Below are 22,823 nucleotides of genomic sequence, written 5' to 3' on the forward strand. Positions count from 1 at the left end.
AACCAGGTGGAAGTGCTGTGAATTTATCGTGACAAAGATCTAAACTGATTTATGGTATCGAAAGGAGAGCCAAGAAAAGTGGATATGAAGAGGCTGGGTTTCTTTGCATCTTAAAAGTTGTGGCAAATCATCCGGACCAAGAAAATCATTGATGCTCTTTGATGGACTGGAAAGAATCTTTCTTTCGCTGGACACGGCACTATTGGGATGTTCTTTGGATGAATTGAGGGTGCAAAGACCTGTGGTGGAACCGTGTTACAAACCTAGATTTCCTGGTTTTATTCTGTTGAATATTGGAACTGAAACCAACTTAAAACCCGGGGAAGGGTAGTTCCCCAGGTTATAAGGAGCAACTGTAAATATTACAAATGCAACAATTGCTGTTGTGAAAAGCCATAGATTTTCTTTGATGGGTAGCCTTTAGTTTGTGTTAGGCAGGGAAATCCTCGTCAGGGAAGGGATAGTGAGGCGTTTATTGAAAGTTAGTTAATGAAATGGCACTTTCAGAAATAATCAAAAATAAAAAGTTGCCCTCCTCACATTTCTGGCCTCTCAGAGGACCCTCGCAGAGATATTCACGGATGCACTTCTTGCATCGACACCGGACAGTGCCAGGAGGCCTTCAGCAGCCGAACTTGGGTCATCCTGCAGGAACGTCTGCTGATGGAGGGTGGACCTGCAGATTTTCAGACTCCCAGCAGAAACTTGAAGCTCCAGCAGTTTGGCCAGCCGGAAGTGCTTGAAATGAATGGCAGAGGTCTGATCTCTGACCTTGCAGAGCAAATGCAGTGACGTAAAACGGGCAACAAACCTTGAGCAGGACAGGCGACTGCTTTGTCCCACAAGTCCTGGGAGGAAGGCACCTCGCAGTGGTATTCCCCGTCGAGTAGAAGGTCGAGGTGGGTGACGCAGTGGTTCTTACTGAGCCAGTACTGGTCACTGCAGCAGTCCTCTGGCATTCCTCAGTCGTCATCCTCTTTGCATCTCTTCAGATGCAGTGCCCAACTTAGTTCCTGGGTCCAGCTCATCTCCTTATATAAAGGAGGGGCTGGGGGTTCATCCCAGCCCTCCAATAAGGACACAGTGCAACATTCAAACCTGGAGGTGATCGTTCAAATGAGGACAGCCAAGCCTTTCAGAAGCTTCCAAATCCCTGGAGGAATGTGGATCGGCAAAGACAGCACCCCCCACACCCCCCACTTGCCTGCCAGTTCACACGCACACAGGAGAGCCTTTGGGGGCTTTCTGGAAAGTGTATGAGGGGTCAGAAATGTGAGGCGGACAACCTGGAAAGGTTTCTCACAAGTAGCCATTTGTATTAACTTAAGGGTTTGAAAAACGCCTCACTATCCTTAAGTATAATATTAAATATTAAATATTAAATATTTCACTGCCTATAAAAAGAACTAAAGAAAAACACTAACAAAAAGGAATCTGTGCCTCACACTTATACATATATCAAACTCAAAGGTAAACAATGGCAATTCAAATGAAAATAACAGTTCTATTCAACGTAAATCTAATAACTCTGTATCCTTGTAACCTGGGTTGGACCCCTTCCCCAGATTCAAAGCAGTAATTTATATGACATGGTCTAATAAAGTTCATTTCTGTAACTAGGTTTTGATCATAAAGTTAGTCTGGCTCCAACAGTCTTTCACTTAAACATACAGATCAAATAGGCAAGTCTATCTCTCCAGGTATAAACAGAAGTTCAACGCAACTTGTTTTTAAGAAGCAAAACACTTCCACAATTCTTCTGTATCGACAACAATGTTTTTGTCAGGATGATTCCACCGCAATTCATCAAACTCTTCACATCTTTCAGCCTCAATGAAGTACTACAAGAATTTCTTCCTGGCCCACTAACCTGCAGGACTACCACTAAAAAAGGTACCTATCCGGGTATACTCACCTGACAGGACAAAAAACTTCCAACACCACTACAAGTACTCTGTGGTGAGGTCTGCAGCAAACCACTTCAAAGTCTTAGACTTTCAACATCATAATTCACAACATCTGCAAAAAACATGAGAAGCATTGCTGCCGTTTGTTCCACTGTTGTATTTGCCACAGGCAATACAGGTCATTCTCCTTTCCTCTTTGATACTTTCGATCAGGATGGCCACACTTGTTTTCCCACTTTTACATCAAACAACTCTTGACAAGGTTTCAGTGTTACAATGGCAGCTTCTTGGCTTAGGTAATGCTTGTTGATCTTTCACAACTATTGCCTCTTTTACTCTGGCAATAACGGTTACAATTAGCAGATGTCACTATTGCCCTCTCTTGACTTTGGCAATGTAGGTTTCCATTTGGATTTAATATTGTTCGTTCTTTCTTTGCTTAGGCAATATTCTTGGCTTGGGTAACTTCTCCTTTGTCAACCTTGTTATAATTCAAATATAATTCTCTTTCATTAGGTCGGTTTTCAAAATAAGGAAACTGAGCAAGCGGTCGACTACGGAGCATTGCGGGTTACCTAGCAACAGTAAACTTATTGGATTCCTCATACTCACCCGCTCAATCTGCTGCTGTATTCAAATCTGCTTCCTGTCTGACCAACTGTTTCAGTCATTTCCCCATGGCTCTCGCCGACCGGGAAAGGAGCTCTTCTTGCTCCTAAAGTGCTTTGGTGCAAAGACCTGTGTTGGAACCGTGTTACAAACCTAGATTTCCTTGTTTTTTTTCAGTTTAATTTTGGAACTGAAACCAACTTAAAACCTGGGGAAGGGCAGTTCACCCAGGTTATAAAGAGCAACTGTAAATATTACAAATGCAACAATTGCTGTTGTGAATTGCCATAGATGTTCTTTGATGGGTAGCCTTTAGTTTGTGTTAGGCAGGGAAATCCTCGCCAGGGAAGGGATAGTGAGGCGTTTATTGAAAGTTAGTTAATGAAATGGCATTTATTGAGAAATCAAAAAGAAATGTTATCCACCTCACATTTCTGCCCTCTCAAAGGACCCTCGCAGTGATCTTCACGGATGCACTTCTTGCATCACCAGACAGGGCCAGGAGGCCTTCAGCAGCCGAACTTGGGTCGTCCTGCTGGAAAGTCTTCTGATGGAGGGCAGACCTGCAGATTTTCAGAGTCCTAGCAGACACTTGAAGTTCCAGCAGTTTGGCCGTCCTTGCAACGGCCGAGGTCTGATCTCTGGCCTTGCAGAGCAAATGCAACAACATAAAACAGGCAGACCTTGAGCAGGACAGGTGACTGCTTTGGCCCACAAGCCCTTGGAAGGCACCTTGCGGTGTTATTCCCTCCCCCACCCGGAAAGGAAGAAGGGTGGTTAACAAAGGACAGTTAATATTGTTGAGAAATCTAAGTCAATGGTAAGATGCAGAGCAACATGCTATTTTAAGAACAAACATGTACGCAGGAGGCAGTTTAAAAAACATGTGCAATGTTTGAGACTCCTTACATCAAAATATAGTGACAATGCCCGAGATGAACATTTCAAGTACCAGAAAGCATTCTGCAACCTTTATTAAAATGGGGGAACTGCTTAATCGGCGGAGAAAAAGAACAAACAGTAAAGTGACAGAAAAAACGGATTTGGGCTTGCATTTTTTTTCCCTTTACAGAGATCAGGGGTCATGGTTATGAAAACTACAGGATTTGGAAAATGTGGACCTTTGATGGTAGTTTTGATAGGCCAGTGCAATGGATAAATGGATGGGTTTGTTGAAAATATCAAATTTAGGGGCAAAGAAAAATGTAACTAAAAAAGGCAACTGGCAGAAACCAACTGAATCAAGCACTATCGTCTCGAGAGGATAGCTCAGGGGCATCGTGCTCGCCTTGGAAGCAAGACAACACGGAGCAACACAGGTTCAATCCCCGGGACCGCGCCGAGAAACCTCTGGGTATTAAGCACGTTATAAATAACCTATCAATTCATATCAACTGTGTATGGTGGGCATAAGATAATGAACTAATGGGGGGCAGGGGGTTCACCTCAATCAGCTGATCTGTTTTTCCTAATCTGTAAATTTCATTTCTCAAGCCTCTCTTCAAAGAAGAAATCTTGATACCTTGAAAAATAAATAAACAACATTACCCCTCAACTGGCAGGATGCCTGTTATTAATTGGAATATTTATAAAGAAATATTTTAAATGTTACATAGGTACATACTATTTCACTCACCCATAATTCTGGAACAGAATGTTGTAGCAAAATAATTCCTTTTATTAAGTGTTCAGCTTGCGATGCTCTATTTAGTGGTACAAAATGATTGTTCAAATGTGATTTTTAATTCTGTAAATTAGGCGAACTTGTATTTTGGAACACAGAAATGTCGCATGCCAGTGGATTAAGATATCTCATAGCCAGTGGCTTTTAGATGGGAAAATAATTTTAATATAAATATAGAAGTGAATTAAACAGAAAAATCTGTAACTCAGTAGTCATTTGTGATATCTTGATGAAAATTGTGTTGTCCGATTTGCGCTAGAGAAAAATCTGGTGAGACTTTTAGTAGTCAAATGTGTGGCACTATATAAAATTCAAGAAATCCCTGAGGTGACAGCACATGAAATGGGGGTGGGGGGGAAACTGGGTCTATAAATACTCCCATCAGTCTGCCCTCTTATTAATATGTTCAATGACTGCAGAGGTGTAGGTCTACTGTGCGGTCACTTTTTCAAACACTGTTCCATCACCTACATTGACCAATTAGATTGGGGAAAGTATACACAATAGGTGGGGCTACTGCTCTATAAAGGGCACACAAATGCGACAGAGATGGCAGGCTCACTCACTGACAGAGAGGAAGAAGAATTGATAACAAGGAGAAGGAATAGATTGCTCTCCTATTGGACCCCTTGATGGATTATTAGTAGAGACCGTGGGCCTAATACATGGAAGCATTTTACAATGGCGCAATCCCATTGGAAAATGGTCTGAATAAGGGCCTTTAAGTGAGGCCTACCGGAAGTTAAAGCCCCATGCCTTCTTCAGTGGAGGAAATAGACAGGCTGTGGAAGTAGCTGATCCCATCTTACTGGCTGATGCCCACTTGTTCCTAGAGGAGAAAATTGCACCAGTTGGTAAGAGGGTGCCCACCTCTCTGATAAAGCCAAACTGAATGAATATGAGAGTATGATCTAAAGGGAAAATAATCCTGGCCCTGTTATTTGTCAGTACGCAGGGGGGGGAATATATACATAGATTGTGCATCCTGAGAAGTTAGGGGACATATCAGAAGTGTATGTGGTTCTACAAAAACAATATTTTATAGACTATGCCCATGGTGCGTATACAGTGAGAGTCCCCTCTCTGTGCAAGGACGTCTAGCACAAAAATTCTCAGTGAGTTAAATTGACCTCTCACTGTGTGCCTATTGTAGGGGCGCAGAAGTAAGAGTCAGTCACAGAGGAGGCATATGTATTAGCAAATACCTCAATTAAAGACAAAAGGAAAAACCTATATAGCCCTATTTTGTAAGAGGGATTTCCCTACCTCAACCAAAAGACTAAGGGTTGTGTCAGGAAGTCCGAAAACATAAAACACCCACCATCCTGTGTCTAAACCCATTCCTGTCCCTTACACACTAAATTAACTAAGGAAAACTGTGACCTTCTGGATCCAGAAGGTTTCTCCTGTTCTGGACCCCAACTAAAATGTTCAGTTCTTAATGTTCAAATCATTATGAGAAAAGACAATTACCAAATATCAGGGGGTGTCCCTTCCCCTCCTATTTTTTCACCCTACTATCAAGTCTGGTCCTGATCCTACCAGACTTGATTTGCAAGTCCTCTTGTTCAAATGGTTGTACTTTCTCAAAACAAATATCACACTGAAAATCTGGTACACTTTCCTGCCAGATTGGACTGTAGTTCTTGCTTTCTTAACCTGCAGATGTGTCTCACAATAAAACAATCAAAAGGAAAGTCCACAAAATGCAGCAAGTCTGGGTTACTCCCCTGTCCGACTTCATTGCTGTTCCAAAGAGTGTTTAGAAATGGGCCCTTGCCCCTTTAGCATTACTTCATTCTGCTTACTTTTGTTTGGGCCCAGACACTTCTAGGATGTTTTGGGTCCTCCCCAATTTGTTCTGCATCTTGTACCTCATTTCTGTGAGTCCCAGACCCCTTTATGCGTTCTCCAGGCTTCCCAGACTGGTCTCGAATCTCAGTACCTTGTTTGCGCGCTTCTTTAAACTGCAATGGTTCCTCGACCCTCCTGTACTCTTCTTATGCAGTTTCCCCAAGTTTCAGATGGGTCGCAGACCCCACTCTCAGATTTGCCTTGTAGCCCAGCACCCTTCGGGTGCTTTCTTAGACTGCAGTGGGTCCCTTACCCTTCTGTACTCGTGCCTTCCCAAGTTTCATATGGGTCCCAGACCCCACTCTCAGGTTTGCAGTCCCTTTTTGCCAGGCCTGGTTTACTAACCTGCCAGGTGCTGTTTCTCATATGTCCACTCTGTATTTCTCTCCATGGACTGAGATTGTCAAACCAGATATTAAATTATGCCACTTATTACAAACGATTTGTATGTATATTGGCCTACGCCAAGTTGCTTAAAAATTGTACGCGAATAACTCTCTGCGGCAAGGTCTTGACCTTAGAAATTGATGTAAGCTGCCATCTTGAATCAAGCCTCCATTTTAGGTTAGAAACCGCCATTTTGGGGTTTTATACAAAGTCACCCTGTAATCTAAAATGGCCGTCTCGTGTGTCCTTGTTCTTGCCTTAACCTCTCCAACCTCTGTAGGGGAGTTAATGTCGAACCTGCCCTCAGGCTACATGTTAGGGTCAAGTAGACCTTGTCCTTTGTTGACCTCGGGAGCAGGGGATTACTTGAATTAGCAATGTTAAACTACAAGTATACAAGAACAGTAATGCTATCCGAATAGAATATGCGAAACATTGTTTGGTCTGTAGTAAAGCAATATATAAAGAGTGTAAATGTTAAATTGAAGAATAATGAAGTGTGTTAGTAAATGTATTGAAAAAGTAAACCACAAGCACGAGATATGTAAATTAGGAAAGTGAACCTGGCGAGACCCTAGCCCAGTGCATGATTAACCTGTAAAGGGGCTGGACATCATTTTACAAATTGTATGAATGCGTCGATGTCCAGCTAGGAAATTCCCTCACTGCTCATATTGAACCCTGCTGGTGGTCTCTGATGTATTGACGGCCAAATAGCTATTTGTGTACTTTGTTGAATATTGTTCAGTTTTGTAATAAAGATTCTGGGAATCTTTATAAGCCCGTGTCAGTGTATTTTCCTTTGCTCGGTGTAACAGCCGTAATATTGTACTTTTTCTGATTCCACAAGATGAGGGAGAAGGGGTTCCTCTGCTTTCTCAAACTGCATCGTTTGCTCTTTGTGATCCCCGACAGCTGTTACGGTAACTCCGGTACCTTTCATGGCTTTACCGGCTGCCGTGGGTGTCTTCGTGGAACCGTCACTGCTTGCTGTGGGCTTCCGCACACCTTCCGTCCGTCTCAACGTCTCCCCGCCATGCTTCCAGGTCTGGTCTGTCTCGGTTCACACCTCCTGCCTCAATCACGTGGTGCGTCTCCCAGACCTCCGATTCACCATCCATGACAGCTCCGAACACCGTGTTCAGCAAGATTCTGCCAGCATTTCCTGCTCTTAGTGGTAAGCCGTTCACCAGTTCTCCGTTTCCTCCAGTGAGGATCAGCCCATCCGTATAGTCCTTCTTCCCTTTTTATGATCGGGATTGAGTTTGATTGACTTTACAGTGTATGTTGGTTTCACAGTGGGATTTTTCCTCTTTGCCCAATCTTCTTCGTGTCAGTAGTAAGAGGGATTCCAACTGGGTAGTTCTTACTCTTCCTGGTCACAGTAGGAAGGGTTTCCCCATTTTACAGCATTAAATGGACTTGTGAGGATATATAGAAGGGGAAGTTGGGTGACAGAAATGAGGAGACAGAAGGAGGAGGTGCATTCCATGTTCTCCCAGGATAGTCGTCACTGGTTCCATGGAGGGTTACCCGCCCCCATGAGATCCACCCGCTGGGTACCACCCCCAAGGGGAGTATTTGGTAGCAGCCTTACCTCCGTGGCCTCATGGGACACACCCAGATGGGAGCAGTGACAATACCCAAGGATTCATCAGAATACCTAGAAAAACAATATAAATGGAGGTAATTCCTGGGTATACCATCCAGCACAATATTATTGTTCCAGAGAAAAGGGAGAGAGTGATTAAGTGCTACTCACTGCTGTTTAAGTCGTCCATTGACAGTGAGAGTTGTACCATTTTACACAGTAATTAAAAAGAAACATGACTGAAGGGAATCTAGCCTACATACATGTTGAACATACATTTTTCTTTTTGTACAAACCCTTTACATACATGAAGGTCTAGAAGCCTGTTGCAATTGAATTCTTGGACTACTGCTGAACCTTTAGCATGTCTATCGATTAAGGGGGTGCTATATTTCGAAAAAAGGTGAAGTAGCGAGAATTTGAAAGGCAGGGACATTTTAAAAACTCATTTGTTGTTTTTCACAAGGGAAGGATTCCTCCTGGACACTCATGTATTCAATCCATGGTGCAGGCGTGCTCAGGGTGAATTAAATGTATAGATGCCTATGGTGATGCGTGTGTGATAAAAGTCTCTATTGCTAGAACTGTAGCATTGAAAACTGCAGTGAAGCGTGTGCCGAGTAGGTCTCTTCATTGCCTTGAAATTCTCATGGAAATCCAACTTGTTCATCTTTAAACTGATTCAATTATTTCTATTTTGTTAACAGATCTTCAGTGCAACCCTGGCGTGCGTCTTTTCACGAAAGGGGAGGAAGGGAAGTTGTAAGGAACCAAAGCTATTGAATTGGGAGTCCCAGCTCATAAAAGGAACTTTATTAAAGAAAGGAAATGTGGGTGCGCCTGGTTTGGTGTGGGTGGACAGTTCCCCTGGACGAAATACCCTACGAAAAACATTTCATAAACAGCTCAGTTGACTTTTCAAATGACAAAATAACTTTAAAAACTCATCCATGTTAAAATAAAATGTATTAAAAGAAGCATGTTTAAAAAAACTAGTTACACAACAAAAATGCTCTTTCCAGGCACAAGCAAATATGTAGCATTGAGTGGACATAGCAAAGGCCGAGGAATGGTTTTGAAGGACAAACAATCAAACACCTTGATTGAGGGGGTTCTTTTCACGCCCTAGGGTCATTTTAAAACTTTAAGTGTTAAGGGCATATTTTCCTCTTGAATGGCATAGAAAATAATCACTAGCCCCGCCCACTCGATTACCTGGGTCGTAGGACACTGGAACTCCAGCAGCACCAGCGGGCTGACGCACTTGGCGATGTTAAAATAAAACAGCAATGGCTTGTTCCTGCAAGAGGAAGAAAAAACAAATTAAGCAGCCGAGCACTCGTGAAACTAACACCCACTTTTCCCCACCCCCACACAATGGAGGGTGAAGACGCTGCATTACTTCTAGCCTGCTGTGGGTGGGGTGGTTTACACCAGGGGATGGTCATTACAGCTGTGCTGCGCTGCGGCTCTTCCCAGAAGGTGAGGAAACGGGTGTGTGCCACACTGTACTTCAGGGTCACAGTGCACGGCTACCGTTGACTGGTTGTGGTCGCAGTGAACGGCTGTTGTAAGACAGGCCTGGTATCAAGACAGGACACAGAAAACAGGTCGGTTTTGAAAACCTTTATTAAAATGCCAGGATGGGTGTAACGCATAACTTGCCCTACAGCTATGGCAGGGAAGGCCCTACATAAAGAAACGTCTATGTCCAGACGTTCAAAACAAAAGTCTGTCCGTGTCAAACTCTATGCTTGCCCTCACGTCTAATACCTAAATGAAGTGCAGGGATATTCTAACTCAAAATAGTGTCCAAATTAAAGTCTGGCGCAGTCCCTAGCTCCCTTCCCCAAATTCAGGATACAGTTCCAAAGGCAATGTTTCAAGAAACTCAGGTTTCCCTTCCCCAAAGCGTCAAGGGTAGAACGTTCTTTCATCGGCAGGCATTTTTGACGAGTGAATTTTAAACGTGTACAAAATAACGAAAAAGGTTATTGAAATGTTGGGGTGGAAATAAAATAAAAACCGGGAATAATTTAAAAAAAATAGGTGGTGGAAGGTTCGTTATTTTGTACACGTTTAAAAGGTAATCATAAAAATGCCTCACGATGAAAGAACATAGAACCGCTTCAAGTACTGATTCACAAAACAAAGTTCCAAAAGAGCTCGGGTCTCCCTTCCCCAAGCTTTAAGCATGTATTCACAAAAACAAGGTTCCATGGGTAGTGTTCCCAAGAAGCTTAGGATTCCCTTCCCCAAGCTTCACGCATGGATTCACAAAAACAAGGTTCCTTGGGTAGTGTTCCCAAGAAGCTTAGGATTCCCTTCCCCAAGCTTCAAGCACTAGCTCACAACACAATGTTCCAAAAGGGCTCAGGGCTCTTTCCCAAGCCGCAGGTGCTGGTCCAAAACAAAAAGTTCCAAAGATAACGTTCCCAAGAAGCTCAGGACTTCCTTCACCAAGCTGATGATAGTCTGGATTCACAAATAATCTCAGTGTTCAGAAGGAGCTTCGGTTTCTCTTTCCCACGTTTGTTGCACTGATCCAAAACCAATATTCCACTCTCTCTGGTTTCTAAATTGCTTTTACAGTTACTTTTCATTACAGTTCCTTTTCATTTGTTGGAACTTCCTGGTCTAGGTGCAGTTGACAGACCGCACGGTCCACCCACTACAGGTCGCGCAACCAGTTGCCCTTGCCCAAGCGCTTTATCACCGTAACTTAGGGTTGTTGAGTTATTCACACTTGGAAAATTCAAATGCAGCTTAAAGTTTCAATTCAGCATTTTGCACACTGCTCCCCTCGACTGCTCACTTACAGAAAACTCATAATTTCACTAGCTCGCGTTTTGTCCTTTAACTGTTAGACATGACCAATCAAAGCTTGTTATTCATTAGCCCATTGTTGGCCTTGCCATTTCATCCTTCGGTTTTCATCTGACGCTTTCGGGAACATGTTTCCTGCACGCGACCACTCCGATACAACGTAGCTTCACGAATGTTCCTAAGCGCACCAGGTTTCTTGCATTCATTGACACTTATAGGTTGCGAAACGGTTCTTTCCCAGTTTCTTGGTTCTCATGGTTAGGATCTCGCTGTCTGCCCACCAGACACCCCTACACGGTTGCTTGCAGTCAGGGGAATTAGCACCTCTCGGTTACAGCACAGGAACCGCTTGCTTCCACGACCCCCTTTCTCTCGTCCTCTCCGGCTCCCTCGCCACGAAGTAACAATCTGCTATAGTGCGTCTCAGCGTCCTGTTCACCGGTTTCTCGTGGGCTGTGCTGGCCTTCCTGCTCCTCTCTCACCCCACAGGCTTCTCGCTCGCCCTGCTGTTTATGGACGCCACCTTTTATACACCTCTGAGCCTCTAACAGGCTGCAGACGTGACGTCCCAAGCTCAAGGAAAGGGGGGGTGAATACTGTGTCTCGCCCTCTGGCGCACTCTCCCCAATCGTCTCCCACCCACCGCCCAAAGCACCCTCCACCCAGGTGATTCTCCCTAGCTAGTCCACCCCCAGGGTCGGTATCCAAAAGCAATGGCCCTTCCCTGCCCACCTGAACTGAAGATCCCTGGAGAGTAGGTGTGAGTGCACTCAGGTTTCTCACACTGGTTACACAAGGTTGTTGCCAGCTAGGCGTATGGGATAGGGGATGTACTGGGTGAGGTTTTGGGGAAGTGGGGTGAGGATGCTGTTCAATGTGGGGTTGTTGTATGAGTGGGGAGTACCTAGGTTGAAATCGACAAGGTAAATGTGTGTGAAGGTGAACCATTCAGTGAGGAAGTTGGGGTTGTGTTTTGGGGGTGCAGTAAGGAGGTGGGTGTATGTGGGGTGTAGCTGTTGAGTGGAGAGTGCGAGTGTGTGAGATTTAGCATTGTGAGAAAGGGCGTGTCTGGGGGATTGCATGTTGATGAGATCATTGATTTCATGTGTGCGTATACATGTGTATGTGATGAGTCGTTGCAGTGGAGTGCGATTTGTATGCTGTTGGTGTACTTTGTTTCTGGCATTGTGGCACTCCGTGGGAAAAGGGGCAGAAAGAGAAGGTCATTATACCCATCTTGAGCTCCATCTGCTTTTGGCTCAGGGCGCCAGATATGGAGCTGGAGGCCCTATACAATACGCAAAAGGCCACAATCGACAATTATTGGTTCCCCATGCGAGGACACTGGGAATCACCTACACAATGGTTCAATAATGCTGTGGAATTTGGAGGGAACACAAGAAGGCACCAAGGGGTTAAATGAGTCTGCAGAGTTCCAACAAGGGGCACGCTGTTTGGACCGAGTTCCGGCCACTGATGCACCCCTCATGGTCCCAATGAAACTGAAGTTCTTTCATTTGCAATGATAGGCTTTGGGTGCCCCAGAAGCTGGCACTCTGGGCATTCGATGCTTCAGCTTTGTGGCCGATCCAGACGCGACCAGGAGTCATCAGAGGCTTTCAACCCAGCTGTGAGCATTCAGGTAAGAGGCAGGGAACACGGACCCACCAATTGCCTATGGTCTCTTGATAAGTCCAGTGTCTATAGACCCTGGTAGCGCTTCACCATCCTATGGCTATCAGCAAAGGCAGCAGCTGGGTTCCCTTGCAATGGTCAGTTGGGACCCAAGGGTAGAAGTAAACAGTTTAAATAGTAATATTGGAATCTGATTGAGTGCCACTTCCGGTAAGAAGGGCATCCATGCAATCACTTGGCGGCCACTCATTCAGGGACCGTCGCCACATTCAAGCGTTCCTCCTGAGTAGACACTCAGAGTCTGAGTGGAAGCCACACCTTATGTATCGGAGCAGATGTGCTTTTGGCTTCTCACGTCATCACCCTTCTGGGGCAGGCAGAGGCCATCACTATACATGGCTTCCCAGCTTCCCATTGCAGAGAGCAAGGTTTAGGTGTGAAACTTTCTAGGTTGCAAACACAGGACGGCCCTCTACAGCCTGCTCAAGGAAACATTTAAAACCGAGCAAAATAAATGCAAGCCAACTTGCAAGGTGAGTCGCAGCCTGAGGGTCGCCCTCTCCTGCACGCGGGGAAGCCCTACGAACCGACGTCGGCTTGGCACAGCCACGCTGCTCGCTCGGCAAGCCACGTAAGACTTGGCAGTGCCGAGTCAAGCGCAAATGCCTTCCACCACTAACATATGTTGGTTACCACTCTTGCCTTCCTGTATTATCCACCCCTCCCCCACACCCAAAGCCAAAAGCCACTGGTCTTAGGCAGCAAAAGGGTGCACAGGACATGGCTCCCAGAGAGGAACTAGCACCATCTTGGTCCCCATGAAAAAACCTTACTCACTCATTCGGGGTTCCGGCCTGGCCACAGAACTCCCCTCGGCTGTTTGTGGGGTAGATCACCTTCCTGGGATCCCCATGTGTCCATGCTGGAGAAAAGAAAGAGTACATTAGTATTATTAAGACCCCCTGGCCCCCCACCCCAGCAGAGAGCTGCATTTCCCAGGCCTCTGCACTGGTCCATTGCACGCCACATGCCATGCATTGCAATATTTCTGGCGCCCCCCACTGGCGATCAGCAAGTTCTCCCAAATCCTAGTCCTAGAACCCAAAACGAAGGGGTCTGGACACATGCAGAATGGGTCTGCCACCACGCTCCATCTGTAGACATTGTACCAATGCGATTTACTTCACCGGAGGACTGAACCAATATAGGTTTCACATTTGCCCCAGTCAATTCATGAAAAAGTACAAAGCCCACACACAGTCCAGAAATGACTGCCAGCGGTGGCGCGCACACAGCCCTATGCACAACTTTATGAAACATGCCACACGGAACACAGGTCTGCAGCGTTTGGCTCTCCAGGTGTTTGACCGCAACTCCCGTCACATCTCGTCAACGAGACGACTTATTCACTGGCTTCCAGTCAAAGATAGAAATAAATCAGTCATCTCACTCACCCAGAAATGCCTCTCATACAATGCATCAAATTGCCAAAAACCAATCCAACAGACCTCCCCGGGCCTCCTACTCCAACCTAACAGTTAGACCGCGATTCAGGAGACAGAAAGCGGGCGTATCCAGCTTCCCAGTGATCATGGCCAAACTGTGGGACACCTTGCCATTATCACCGAGGAACGACACATCCCTGTGGTCCTTCTGTAAAGGTCCAAAATACCTTGTTTTTCAACCAGGACTCCTAGTAAGTCAACCGCTGAGAATTTCAAAAAAGCCTATAGCTAACATGTGTCATCTTGTAGAAAAATATAAATCCCACAGATTTCACAACAAACCAGAGCTTGTAAAATGTCTGCTTTCCTATGGAATGTAAGTGATGAATACATGATGTGTTTTTCCTGTAGAAGATTAATCATATGTCGATAACCAAACGCCTACGTTCAAGTGCCTAGATACGTCTGGCTCAGGCACGCTTTATAAATCTTCAAATAAATAAATCGACCCTAGCGCTCAGTCAATAGTGAGGGGTCATGGGAGTAGTAGTCAAACACATCTGGAGATCCACAGACTGCAGAGCCCTCTTGTACAAAAACAGAAATCAATAACTCCAAGGACAGTGTGGATTCAAAATGTTCAGCCAATGGGGGAGTGAGAATGTCCAGCCCAGGATGGAGCGCTTCACCACTGGGCACTAGACTGATCTTCTTAACACACTTGGGCAGGCTGGGCACAGCAGATACGTACCCACGATGCCCACGGCGAAGTAGCCGATGATGGCAATGAACAGCAGAATGCAGCAGATGATGTCGGTGCAGCCCCTGCAAGAGAAACGCAAGCTCCAGCTATCCACACGCCACCACAACCACCACCACCACCACACCAGCACCCAACCCAGGGGACCTCGGCTCAAAAGCAGCCCGCCACGGAGATTCGTCCACGTACAGCCCCACCCCGCAGAGGGAACACTGAACATGTGCAGAGCTTCAAGGCATCATAGCCTTGGGCACAATGTTGGTCACAGTCAACGATTACTAGTATAATCTCCATTCCTAGGGCTCAGCCCGATTTTAGGGGGCGGGGCGGGGGAGCTGCGACTAGAACTCCAGTCCACCGAGTCACAAGGTGACATTTTAGCCTATGCACTATCTGCGACATACAGAACACTCCGACCAATGCTCCCAATTCCCATTTTCCGGTCGAACCCCTAAACCTCTGAATCATCCCATGCCCTCTTGTGGCCCGAAACCCAGCCACCAAAATACCTCACCCCCTTTTACAGCGGAGCCCTCAACACCTCACCTCCTTCCCCTACCTAGTTCACAGCTAGGGTACCCGATGAGCAGGACTTCAGTTAGTGACCACCAAAAAAAGGTGACTTTCCCCAGTACCTTCACCCACCGAACTGTGAAGCGTGCCCCGCCGGACCGTGCATCTCTTACCTGTCCTTCGTCGGACCTTTGAAGTTCGGATCATATTTCTGGGGTTCTCCTGGAAGAAAAATAGGAGAGGTTCACTTTCACTCATAGTAAGAAGACGGTGATACAACTACCACTCCAAGGTCTTAATCCAATGGGTGCGACGGCTCAGGAGTATTACACCAGGGATTCACTCATTTTACACTAGGTGTACTCTTCGTCAACTCACTGAAGTCTCCCGAACCCACAAATCTTTTCTTACCCAACACTTGAATGGGAGGATAGCTCAGCTGCAACGTACTCGCCTTGGTAGCATGACGACACAAAGCAACACAGGTTCGATCCCAGGGTCCGCGCTTATAAACCTCTGGGTATTTAAGCGCATTATAAAAATGCAACTAAGACAAAAAAAATATGCAACTAAAAAACAATAAAATTCTTGTAACAGCGCCTCGATGCCCACGGACTGTGTGACCGCTTTAAAAATGCAAAATAAATAAATTAATAAAAATGGCCATTGCATCCACAAAGTGGCTACACAGTGTGACAAAGGATGGACAGAACACTCAACACCAAAGCAAAGGTCAACACATTGATGGAATTTGGCGAACAACAGGGACGAGGGTCTTAACTGAAGCTCAAGAGGAACCAATTGTCCTAAATGTGATGGTTGGGTTTCCCAAAATGTTGCAAGGCCCATGTTAAGGACTATATCGGATTTCCCTAGTAGAGCTCCGTCTTGGGGTTATAGCAAACGGTTTGCTACTTGGTAGGGCGGTCCTGGGTTTTTAGAATCTGATGTCGCTGGTTATTTTACTGCATTTTTATATGGGGCAGCTGCACCTGCACCCCCCCCCCCGCACCCCCATGTGCCCCACACTACTCTAATCATCAGAATTCAAACTTACCCTTTCCCGACAATCCTCTGCCCCATAAAAAAGTAATGAAAAAAGAGGGGGAACTGCAGTTTCACCCAAGGAGGTGAAACGCTGGGTGGGTGGGCACGGGGTTATAGCACCCAGCTCACTGGCTGGTTTGTCAGGGGCATAGAACCCAACTTGCTTATTGCCAACTAAACCTAGCAAGAACCGCCCCCACCAAAAACCCTTGCTTAGGGCATCGCCTATGGCAGTTGGCACACTCCTACTAGCAAGCATCTCCTTCCCCTTGCTTAGGGCATCGCCTATGGCAGTTGGCACACACCTACTAGCAAGCATCTCCTTCCTCTTGCTTAGGGCATCGCCTAAGGCAGTTGGCACACTCCTACTAGCTTAGGGCATCGCCTATGGCAGTTGGCACACTCCTACTAGCAAGCATCTCCTTCCCCAGGGCATCGCCTATGGCAGTTGGCACACTCCTACTAGCAAGCATCTCCTTCCCCTTGCTTAGGGCATCGCCTATGGCAGTTGGCACACTCCTACTAGCAAGCATCTCCTTCCCCTTGCTTAGGGCATCGCCTATGGCAGTTGGCACACTCCTACTAGCAAGCATCTCCTTCCCCTTGCTTAGGGCATCGCCTATGGCAGTGGGCACACTCCTACTAGCAAGCATCTCCTTCCCCTTGCTTTGGGTTTTTGTGAGGCTGAGATATTCGCTTTGGGTTTTTGTGAGGCTGAGATATTCGCTTTGGGTTTTTGTGAGGCTGAGATATTCTTGTCCACCCACCAGCCATCCACGCGTCACCGTACTTGTGCCAAAGCTTGCAGCCCAGAACGGGCTCTCGGTTCTCTGCCTGGATCTCTGGCTCCGACTGGGGTCTCAGATACAGCTCTCATTAAACTACCAGTCCCTGATCTTTCTCAGATCTGTACCAGTCCTTCCGACTCGCTAGCACCACCACTTCCTGCCTCTGCTCCTGGGACCAGGTTACCAACCCGGACTGGGGACAGTAGGCTGGATTAATCGGGGACAATAAGGTCCCCAATTACCAGTTGTTTACCGCCCCTTCTCATGGAGGAATTCTTATGGATTCCACAGCAGCCTGCCCTGTGTACCTGTTCACTGTCCAAGAGGTCATTAGACTTGCCAGGGGGAATCCATCATTGCAAAGCCGGTACCCCCCCCCCCACCTACCCCTGCCACTCGTAATAGCTCAGCATGATCGCCCTTCTTTCTAGCAGCGGATGAAGGTCCTGAACTCAGAAGAAAGCATCATGGTGACCGTGTGGCTCCACCAAGGGACCAAAGTCAGCCTCTGCTGGAGGACGAGGTGCAAGTGGAGATCGCGGACAGCCGAGGTGTCCGCGATCTGCAGGCAGTGCTGTGGGCCAGGGCACGGCTGGAAAATACATTGGGTCCACAATGGCTAACAAAAAGATACTCTGGGCTACCAGTGCAGTAGATCAGCCAACACTTCTGGTCAAGCCAAAACCAGCTGACTGCCTGAAACCAATGTAGGGCGACAATAACCCTAGAAAGCACCCCTGTCCCATGAGCCTCATGGGCACCGATGGAAGCATATACTTAAGCGAGTCAAAAAGGTTGCAGTAGAAGCCCCCCTGACTGGCAAACAGGTGTTGTTGATAAATAATTAAAAAAGGAAGTAGGCCAAAACAGGAATTACCAAATAGGAAATGTTGCCTTAAGACCCCGCCAACACGAGGCTGGAGAACCACAATACTCCAGCATCAGCTTGATCTGTAAAGAACAGTCATGTATGCAGCGCACCATCGCAGCCAACCAGTGTATCGCTTCTATCAAACCAATCTACCTGGCTAAGCCGTCCATAACAAAAAGAATGTCCGTGAAATACAATCAAGCTAGAATGTAAACGCAGGTGCCAACTTCTAAGCACAAATTATGAGAGCCCCTATACAAACAATTTGTGAGTACGAAATACGATAGTAACAAACAGTTCATATTCCCAAACATGTTTTAGGAAGACATGTGAAATCCTGTAAAACGAGCATTGGCAAAGCCAACAGTTTTCCCCACCGGATAGTAAGATGCATGGCATATTTACCATTTAAAGATGGCTGGCTTGTTTTCAGAGAGCTTCTTTAGAGACAGTCATCCACGATGGCTGCCTCCATGGTGGAGCTCACTCAAAACCAAAAGAGTTCTGAGATGGGCAGGAATTGGTGGGATTAGCCAAAGGGATTACATTGGCTGGGGGCAGAGAATGGGTCGGATTATAACTGAATCCCTCCTCAAATGTCAATCCCATTGGAAAAGCATCACAGACCCACTTTCAAAAGCCCATAATTAAACCTCTTATGTTAATGACAATAGTTTTGGCTTTTAAGGAAGCACGCAACCCTGGGAGGCAGCACTGCCGCTGGGGCCGGTCTTTCCTTCCTTGGCGTTGCTGCAGTGAGCCTCATCAGCGGGGACATACTCCGCCCTCCGCCTCGGCCTTCTCTTTCCACTTCCTGCCGCCGACCATGCGCTGGCCTCCGCCCCCACTGTATGACCATGCCTGCTCCCTGGCTGGCTTGGTGGTTCACAGGCACGTTTGGGGTGCTGCATGCAATCACGCCAGCACTCCGGGCAGAAATAGGAGTCGGATTTCCCACCCTTGCCTCCTTTGACAAGGCCTGAAAGCAGGCCTCGTCACAGTGGTACTAGGAGTAATAGTAGAGCGAAGGAGGAAGGTAGTGGGGAGAGACACACAGTGTTATAAGATCAGGAGACAGACAGTAGATGGTCACTGTAGGACAGAGGAGAGAAGTCCAGGAAGGGAGAAGGAGAGGGGTGGGGAGAGAAGAGGGGCATGGATAGTGGGAAAGAGAAGTGAGAGAAACTAGGAAGCTAAGGTGGCGGGGGGGGGGAGAAAGACAGGGAGAGCGCATATGAGGGGAAGAGACAAGCGGAGAAAGCCCGGTGAAACTTGTCTGCTGCAAACAGCGAGAAGAACATTTTGAAATTCCCCGAGGGAGCTAGACTCTAAGGCCAGAGGCTATGGGTATTCCTTCCAAATTAGCAAAGATCTAGATGGTAGGGGCTACCGCGCTTTAGAATATGTTGTGGACATTCGGGCAGCCAGGGACGCCCGTGCAAGCATGGAGGTAGGCCACAGGAAGGTGGAGAGTTGTATGGGCAGCCTTCGTTTCAAGCGAGCCAGTCTTCCCAGACCAGTTGCAGAAATGTTAAAGCACCGTACTCTTCATCTCCGATATGCGTTGCCATCTACGACGCTGCACACGTTTGCATTGGGGGCAGGGGGGTGAACTTGCCCCGAGTACCTTTAAGATACTCCTTCTCGTTAACACAAGCAAGCTATGGACTACATGCCCAGGTGACTCCGTACAGAGGAGAAGTCTTCTGAAAATCTCTCAAAACATGGTACTTACTAGTCCAGGGGCAAACTAGCACGACGCCCTCTCTAGACCAGACCAGGAAGAACCTTCAACTTCTATCTACCCCACCCTGGAATGGCAAGACTCAGTTGAACCAGCATGGTCCTGCGTCTCCCATGGGATGGGCCACTGAGAATTTAACAATGCAATAGCTACCGGAGCACCAACCTCGTGAACCAGGACCGTTGGGGTGACTGTCACTGGCTTGCGAAATAACACTTCAAGAATACCTTGAACCTAGTAATGTTAAGTCTCCAGAGCCCCCCAAAATCGGACACACGCAGCACCTCACAATCATAAAACGCAACCACGAACAGCCTCATCTCGATGGCTAACACAACTTTAACCCTACTGCAACAGTGTAGCCCTACAATTCCAATAATGGAACTCCTCGCCCCGGTCCTCCCCCTACTACGCGACTCACCTTTCACTCTACTAGCACCCTTAAACTAGGTGCATGCTAGCTCTACCTCAGTCACCGGGAACCTTGGGGAGCAGCTCAGAGCACATCGCACGGCCCACCACATCTTTAGCCGTCACATACAATGCCCCAGGCGATGGTTGGAGGTGGAGAATGAATCTTAACCTCTGGTACTGCTCTGGGAAAGCCATCGATCTTCAGCCTGCCAAGCCAGGACAGGAGGGGGAAGACCATATGAAAATCAGCCTTGGCCCCACCCCCATACGGTGCCCTAGCGCTGGTCTAGTATAGAGCGCAAGTTTTGCCCTCTCATAGGACACACACACCAAAGCATCGATGCAACAAACCATATAGAGCCACAGTGGCAGTCAGGACAATGATCAACAACACAGCCGTCGCACCTGCCTCTGCCTTAGAACCCACCGCCACCATACATTTCAGAGACGCGCCACATCCGACGAATGTACATTGCCATTAAATGAACACGTAGACGAGGGGAGTATCCGCCATAAAGCGCAAGATCAAAATAATGGTGAAAGTTTAGATAGAGGATTGAGAATAGGAAGTGGGCCCCACTATTATTCAAATATAGTGTATTTGGGGAAACTATCAAACGTAACATAGATTTAATAATAAATGTTATCTGGCGTCCGCCACCATCCCGGTGTGCACATTCCCAGGAAATGCCGTCGGAGACGTCGGCCTCCGTGTAGCGCAAATATTCATTCTGAGATGTCATAGCATTTGGCTCGGGAGAATAGCTCAGGGGAAACATGCTTGCCTTGGAAGCAAGACGACACAGAGCACCACAGGTTCGATCCCCGGGTCCGCCCTTAGAAACCTCTGGGTATTAAGCGCATTATAAATAACCTATCATACCCATCATATCATTAGTGTTCTTGATGGCAATCTTCAAAGCCTCTGCATTTGGGACTATTCAGCCCGCCCTCTGGGCTCTCTGTTCAGCCCGCCATCTCCCTCCTCCCAGACCAGCCCCATGCCGACTGCCGCTGCCCGCGTGGCCTGGCCACCCACCTTAAGGTTTAAGAGGGAGTCTTGAATGATTGGCCGGTCCACACAGGTCTTATGCGACGAGAGGACCGGCAGCTTCCCTCCAAAAGTATTTTTTCTATGTCAAGTACATTAATGTTAAATTAATACATACTACAAACCAGAATCTCATGAATATGCAGATTTTTTTTTTTAATGTTTTTACCCGAGTAGTTTTACACTACAAGGGTGAACGCCATTGCTGACGAATTGCCTCTTGGCACCTTTTCGAAAGCTCAGAAAGGCCATTTCATGGGTTATCCGTTCAAAGCATCGAGTAGGAAGAGCTGCCAAGTTGGAATTGTATGATGTACATTTGACTGGGGTACCCTAGAGGGCGCTGTGGGTTAGCGCTTAAAGGTACACGATGAGGAAGAGGGAGGGTTGATTACGCTGTTTATTTCTACTATTTATTTTTTTGTCCCCATTACTTCATTTAAAGCTGCAGCACGCAGTAAAACACGTGCCAGACCAAATGACCTTCAAAGCGTTTTCCAGGGCCCTTTGCAAATGTTGAACAGAATTTACACGTTTAGGGTGTCTAATAACTTGAAGTAAACTTTATTTTCTTGAACTTACTCTGAACTTGCATAATGCCACCTTTTTAATATATGCACACAATTTGTGTTTGTTTGGGACTCGTGATGAATATGGGACATTCGTCACCACCCCCTCTACTCTACTCCCCGACCTCTCCCCCCCCCCCCCTACCTACATAGGGGCCACAAAAGAGAGAAAGACCTTTTAGTTTTTCTGGTACAACTGCTGAGCCCTCCTCAGACTTGATCTCTTATAATCGAGAAAGAGAAAACTATAAAACCACCAAAGTCCTCAACTGGAGGAGGAGATTTCTAGATGCCGACCCAGACAGCAGGGGAGGAAACGCGCAGAGCGGACACGCCACTGGAGCGCAGGACGGAGAAAGTCTGGACAACACAGAAGACGCGGTGGACCCGGAGCACACAAAACGCCACATCTAGAACTGTCAGGTGTGAAAGCTTTACAGGCCCCCGTACCGAGAGACACAAAACTGCCCTGGGGGGGTGAAGAGGTTCAGAATGCCAGTCTAGTTTCTTGGAACAGGGTAACCTCTGGACAAGCCAGACCAATCAAGGGAGCATTGGCGGCGGTCAAGACTAGGCCTCAGGAGGGGTGAGGGAAAGTCCACGAGGAGCACACACACCAAACCCCACAAATTACTCAGTCAGGTACATATCAAAAATACATATACATTTAGTAAAGTCCTTTTAAAATCAAGCACAAAGTGAAACCACAGCAATATTAACAAATAACACTATACTAGGAAACACATATACAGTGGGCCTCATTCCGAGATTGGAGGTAGCCATGGTGCGAATAGTGCCATGGCTGCCTCCAATAACTGTACCAAGTCCGCCCTCATAAAATGGGGATTTACCGGTCTAGTCGGACTTTGCGGGACCGGTAAGTCCCCATTGAAAATATCATTCCCCATTCCCATTCCCATTTGAGCCCCCATAGGGCTCAATGGGAATGGGGAGGGCGCAAATAACGGTACCGCTATTTGCTCCCTGGACCCTTTGCAGCTCCCGTTAAGGCCGCCTGGGAAAACATGGCGGCCTTAGCGGGACCCACAAAGGGAGCTCGGAATAGGGTGCAAAGGGATTACCAGCACCGGTGTCCTTACCAGTGCCCGGTATCCCTTTGCGCCCAAC

The 22,823-nt window shown here is 46.9% G+C and overlaps 1 protein-coding gene across 3 annotated transcripts in view; it reads right to left on the reverse strand.

Moving 5' to 3' along the window:
- The window catches only part of SLC44A2 (solute carrier family 44 member 2 (CTL2 blood group)), a 427,809-nt gene that overhangs the window by 148,902 nt on the left and 256,084 nt on the right, over positions 1-22,823 (reverse strand). For all 3 annotated transcript variants that reach the window (XM_069604292.1, XM_069604291.1, XM_069604293.1), the window contains exons 2-5: positions 15,385-15,433; positions 14,690-14,763; positions 13,331-13,415; positions 9,248-9,332 (exon numbers count right to left, since the gene is read on the reverse strand). In XM_069604292.1, the coding sequence (XP_069460393.1) occupies positions 9,248-9,332; positions 13,331-13,415; positions 14,690-14,763; positions 15,385-15,433 (293 nt within the window). The remainder of the gene's footprint in view (positions 1-9,247; positions 9,333-13,330; positions 13,416-14,689; positions 14,764-15,384; positions 15,434-22,823) is intronic.

Source organism: Ambystoma mexicanum, chromosome 3q (genome assembly GCF_040938575.1).
Source record: "Ambystoma mexicanum isolate Mex_15411 chromosome 3q, UKY_AmexF1_1, whole genome shotgun sequence".
In the NCBI taxonomy this organism is placed as follows: domain Eukaryota; kingdom Metazoa; phylum Chordata; class Amphibia; order Caudata; family Ambystomatidae; genus Ambystoma; species Ambystoma mexicanum.